At 33.7% G+C, this 6,000-nt stretch overlaps 1 protein-coding gene across 5 annotated transcripts in view; it reads right to left on the bottom strand.

The window, feature by feature from the left end:
• Positions 1-5,342, bottom strand: part of LOC111367512 (mechanosensitive ion channel protein 2, chloroplastic-like) — a 9,790-nt gene extending 4,448 nt beyond the window's left edge. The window contains exons 1-8 of one of the 5 annotated variants that reach the window (XM_022988431.1): positions 5,116-5,342; positions 3,907-4,118; positions 3,753-3,812; positions 2,638-2,792; positions 1,769-1,892; positions 1,565-1,662; positions 1,372-1,485; positions 535-595 (exon numbers count right to left, since the gene is read on the bottom strand). In XM_022988431.1, coding sequence (XP_022844199.1) covers positions 535-595; positions 1,372-1,485; positions 1,565-1,662; positions 1,769-1,892; positions 2,638-2,792; positions 3,753-3,812; positions 3,907-3,984 — 690 coding nt within the window. In that variant the 5' untranslated portion in view covers positions 3,985-4,118; positions 5,116-5,342. Of the gene's footprint in view, positions 1-534; positions 596-1,371; positions 1,486-1,564; positions 1,663-1,768; positions 1,893-2,637; positions 2,793-3,752; positions 3,813-3,906; positions 4,119-4,567; positions 4,754-5,115 lie in introns of those variants that run through there. The other 4 variants (XM_022988429.1, XM_022988430.1, XM_022988432.1 and 1 more) reach the window with 4 other exon arrangements.
• Positions 5,343-6,000: the final 658 nt, after the last annotated feature.

The raw sequence follows: 6,000 nt of genomic DNA, 5'->3' as shown, positions 1-6,000 counted from the left end.
ATAAAAAAAAAAAAAAAAAAAAAAAAAAAAAAAAAAAAAAAAAAAAAAGCACTCGCGCTGGATTTGTTTTTAGAGAAGTTCACAAAAATAAGGCAATAAAATAAAGAAATTTGTTGGTATGCTGTTGTATGGACATTCGCTGGATTACATTTTGCCAGCTAAAATCTTTACTTCAATCTGATGAGAATAACAGCAAAGCAGTGAAGCCAGTGCGAAACTATTTTGTGGAATTTATAAGTAAAATCTTATTTGGTGATTATTAGCCCTTGTTTGAGCCACATTATTGGAATGAAAATGCATTTTTGAATAGTATATTGATGGGAAATGTGGTTTAAAAAAAAAAAAATGTTTTGGATTTGCGTGTAATATTATTTTATTAAAAAATGTGATTGAAATGATACCTAATCATTGTTGAAAAATGTATTTTTTTTCAAATAATATGGCTCAAACAAGTCATTAATATTAAAGAATAAGACTTCAAACGTAAAATTGATAGAGAAATCCAACTGCATGATGCAAAGAGTTGGAACGCACATTTCTAGTATCAGCAGGGTCATTTGTCTCCATGAAGAATTTTTGTGCCTGTTGAATTACACTGCATAAAAAGATCCAAAGATTGCTCAGTCCTAACAAGCTAATTTTTTCATGAAACAAACTACAAATAAAATAGATGAATAATTATACGGATTAAAAAACATAATATCAAACAATGACACGTGAAATAACAAGAAGTACAGTTCCTCTGTTTAAGATTCATAGGAAACAATATAATTTATAGAAATTAAAAACGTAAAATAGTGAGCCTTGTACATGCATCACAACTGTCAAAATGCCTAGGTAACTTGGGCAGTGCCACATTTTCGCCAAAATGGTAAAAGGAATATAATAAAGCTTCAAAATGTAAAAATTAAAGCTTATTAACATAATACTCCACACCATCCTCTCTACTCCAAATTTTGCATTTCTTCTCTTGTATGTTAGTCATAAATACTTTATACAGTTACTGATCTGTGCACTGTATGGCCACATACACACATCTAAACTGACTATCTTTATGCATGATTGTGTCCATGCACAAGCACACACATAGGTATGTAGGTTTTGAACAATATGTATCCATAGAAAGACAATGAAAACCAATAAAATATTCAGCATGGACAACCATTTGGGATTGACCTTGTGTGCAGAACTATTCCGAACAGGAACCATAACAACAATGCCATGAAACATTATCTCTCACACACATCAAACACAGTTCAAACAGGTAGCATAGAAACTACCTAATGCAAAAAATTCTCAGAAATAAACATCAGCTAAGAGTTTTTGGTCACTATCGTGTTTGACAAATGAAACAATGAAATTGTCTTCCACCTTGCCAAGCAATACGCAAAAGCCAAAACTGTTGACAAGGATCTGACAAAATTAAGGAGACGCTGCTTAACAACTTGACTAGCTTCTGTGGGAAGAATCATTGGATCCAATGCTCTGTAAGACATTCACTTTTCTTCAGTATGTCATGAGTAATCTGATACGATACTTTTGTTTCAATCAGAAGAAATATGACCTGCAAATGAAGATTACTCCAGTCCATAGCAGGAAAGGTCGAACATAAGATGTCATCAAATGATATGTGCTACTCCTTTTCCAACTACCATCACTTTTCTGTCGGACATTATGAGGTAATAAAACTCAAACTGGTATATGACATAAACAATCGATTATTCATGAACTGAAATATAGAGAAAAGTGGAACTGGAAAAACGCATACATGGAGCAATAAGTTTCTGCTTTGATGCACAGTTGGCCCAAGTCCCCATATTGCAAAAACAATAATACCAACAGCTGAAGCCAATTTGACCATGAGAGAACTTCCTTGCAAATGATGATATGATCTGCATAACAAAGCTATTAAGCTTGAGAAAAAGATAGCATGAAAAAATAAGAAATGAAAGCTATTATAACTTAAATATGAAATTTGGAGCTGCTCACTGAAACATATAAATCCAGAATGCCAAACTGTCCAAACATATTAATGCCAAGCATTTGGATCAACTCATGAGTTTATGACACTTCTATACTTGTCTTGACATCATTTGTGAGTCTATGAGGTATCTAGAGTTCTTCAATCTCAGAGGACACTTCAGCATAACAGAAAGGCCAAAAAGTCTGACTCATCTCTTAAAGACTTAACTAACTTACTCCCACTAGGATTCATAAAATCACTGCTTCCATTTCCTTAAAACCAACTTCGCTTTCCAAACATCCCTTAATTTCATTTAATTATGCATGTGCAGTTCCTCATGGTCTATGAGGATTTTTCTTATTTTTACTTTTTATTTTATTTTAGACATTTTGAGTACAAGGAATTCGCCCAGCTACTTCAGATTGCCTTATAACTTAATATATCATTCTGAACCTGTAAATTAGTGGATTTTTTTATGTGAAACCACATCCAAAGCATGAAAGAAATTAAGAAATCTAGATGGCACTTGGTATAAGTAAAAGTTCAAAGCCATTAAATTACAAGGGTTGTAGAACATTTTTGAGAAGAAATTGAATCTCAGCAATATAACCCAGGATATGGGAAAATGCATTTCTTAATTCAGGTAGGTAATTCAATCGAAAAGGAGTAAATACCTTGCTAGAGTTAGAGTGGCGTTCTTTACACACCTACCATCCACAGAGGGGTCTGGGTTTAGAAAAGAATGGCACTTGAACTGATGATATCTACACGGGATGTACACTCGTCTGTAAATAGTCTTAGAAAAATATGCATTCCAAGAATTCTGTCTCTGAAATGTAAAAAAGAAACAACGTCAATTTGTTTCTAGAACAGAGACTGAACATGTCAGGGGCTTGTGAATAAAAAGATGATGAAACAAGAAAATTATTTTGTTGACATAAATAGCCACCAGAAAACTATTGTCTATGTTATTAGCAATCTTCCAGTTATATAAATTATCAGGAAAGACTAACCGCCTTAAGCATGTTTGTTAAGTGTTTATAAATGGCTTAAATTATAAATACATAGAAATAAGTAGTGGATAAGTGGGTAATATTTGGTATATGTTTATAAATGATTTGCCTTTCTCCACTTGATAATTTGATATACCAAGTGTGTAAGGGCAAATAAATTAAAAATAGATAGAAACAAGTAATGAATAAGTAGGTAGTACTTGTAAGTCACTCAAAATTTGTAGATAAAAAGTGGCTTGAGTGCTTATAAACAGTTCATAAACATGAGTCAAAAATAGGCCAAGAAAAATGCCCACCACAACAATTTGCTTTACTTTGAGTAATTACTTCCCCACCACTAACCCCAGTGCAGGTGGAGGCAGAGAAGGCTATTTCAGTATTTCAGAAGAACTTCAATTGGGATAAACACTATGAAAGAGCACCGCCTTCCTTTGTTTAGTTTTTATTTGAGAAATAGAGCAAAGCTACACCATCTACAAACCTATCTTTTGGTCCCTGATTTACATTCAAGACAAGTTGATTGAACTAATTACAATTACAAGCTACTATATAAACGACAGAACGTTAAAGAACCATTGCTGACCAATTCACGAAACAATGCAACCTACCTCAAGATTAAGATTTTGAGTCAGCTAAAGTTAACACCGTCTTTTCTAATCTAACTAAAAGACCGAAAAGTACAAATTATATTAAAAGAAATAAGATCTTAACAGAAAATGGGAAATTGTAAGGTATTGTATGCGGAAATGAAAACATCTATGTTTTTTCTACCCTACCAGTGAAAATGTTGACAGATTAGTGTCCAAGAAACATAATTTGCCTTTTCCTGTCACGTTCTGCAGTTAGCCATATGATGGTGTAGTCAGCAATGAGAGAAAACATTAGTTACTTGAGAGTAAACCACAAATAATTCAGCATTGACATTTTTACCCGAAATTGTTTGCTGCGTCCATGGTTCTTGCAAGTTCCCAATTGAAGGGATAGTTGCAAAGAACCAGAAACAGCCATTATTGATGAAAGTATGTTGCACAATGGGTAAGCAGCAAATAATGATGATGCTACTCAACAGAAGTCTTCATAAACCTCAATTGGATAATGGCATAAGATTGACTACCCACCAATGGCCTTGCTATTATTAATGCCTGTTGCAGAAAAATGAAAATATTAGATTTGACATCATAATCATTCTCTGAAGCTAAGATGAAAAAGAATTTTAAAAAGAGAAAATGTCAAAATAAAGCAATGATGTGAAAATTGAATCTGGTACTATCACAGTGCGAAAACTAAATTTTGCTTTCAACGGACGTTGGAGGGACCCCGGGGGGGGGGGGGGGGGGGGGAGGAACTGCCCCTACTACATTTTAAATTTTATTCCCGGAAATATGATTTTTTTTCTTTTTTTTTTTTAGTAAGTACATATATTATATACTGAAGGTTTATGAGGGTTACAAATAGATCTAGTGCAGTAGTGCCCATATGAGTTTTGCAGATGGAGAAGTAACTTCTCTAAAACACATAGCTTATAAGTGGCATTTGGTTCAGATGTTATTAGAAGCATGTAGTAAAGGAGTTATTAGTGGTTTTGCTATACAAATCCATGCCGGGGTAAGCCTCCGAGAACTCCAGTTGAGAGAGGTACGATTAATTATCAAGAACCTAAAGATATGAAAGCCAACTTGCACTGTTGTCAACAATTAAGTATTCACAGCCATTGAAATTGATAGTGCCAACCAAAACAGCATCGGGAGTAACTCTTGGCATATAAATGTACCATGCTTGTGATAAATTGGAGGTGCCCAGACACAGACAAGCCTCAATTAGAAGTCACTAAACATTTAAAAATGTAATTGAAGTTCTGGTACCAAATATAATCCTTCCTACAAACGCAAAAGGGACTTTTAGGAGTAACTCATACGACTTTTTCTTTCCCCAAACTAGGGCTAATAACAATACTAAATTGAATAGCCGAAAATTTACTAGCCCTAGTGCAATTTCACATGAAATAATAAAATCTAGTAATTAAATTGGAGGAAAAATTATTTATTTAACGCATAAACATCAAAAAACTCGCACAGAATATTAAATTCCAATGGATTCACAAAAATCAAAGTGAAATGATACGAGACAACGACTTCTTACCTGAATTATATGTTGGAAACGGATAACACGAAGTGAAGGTTGGTCGTGTCGAGGTTGATCGGGATGGGGTGGGGGGAAGAGTTAATTGAGGATGCGGCGAAAAATAGAATGTATTTGGATAGGAGGGAGGTGGTGGTGCCGCCGAATAGACCGACTGTGGTTGGTACACGTGGCGATGGTGCTCAATGTATCGACGGGACCACCGGATGGAGTTCATCTGAGTCAATTGTGCCAATGGTGTCCATGTGATTATGCTATTTGTATACTTTGATTCACACTTTTATTGTTGTCAATTATCAATTGCATGTAAAATTTGTTTGAAATTTTAACTGTTTAATGAGATAATGTTATATAATAAAATGTAAATTAAAGTGTACATTATAATGTCCATATAGCAAGATTCTGTCTTTACTTGCTAACATGAGCTTTAAGAACTTTTCATAATATTGGATTTTACTCACTATCTTTAACATTTGTTCCAATTCTTTAACAAAATTTGATAATGACTAACGAAATATACACGTGACATCCTGTCATGTCGTAAATTGTTACATTTTCGATTCCTCACCATGTTAGATTTCATCTTGATCTATTATGTGTAGATAAACAAACAACATATAGATCAAATGTGGAAAATGAAAATCATAAACTAATCTCCCGCCATTGACATTTAAACTGCAGAATTTGAAATTGTATTTGATGTTTTCAAGTCTTCAAGAATTCTCTGTGATGGTGTATTTTTGTGAAAGATCCAGACTTGGGAACCAATACCACTCTTTTCCATTTATAAACTTCTTCTCATCAACTAAGTTATGGAATATAAACTATTATCACAATAAACAGTTATGAGAAGGTGGTTAATATTCAATAAATGAGGGAAATGAT

Source organism: Olea europaea, chromosome 18 (genome assembly GCF_002742605.1).
Source record: "Olea europaea var. sylvestris chromosome 18, O_europaea_v1, whole genome shotgun sequence".
In the NCBI taxonomy this organism is placed as follows: Eukaryota; Viridiplantae; Streptophyta; class Magnoliopsida; order Lamiales; family Oleaceae; genus Olea; species Olea europaea.
This window is presented reverse-complemented; position numbering and strand designations above follow the sequence as displayed.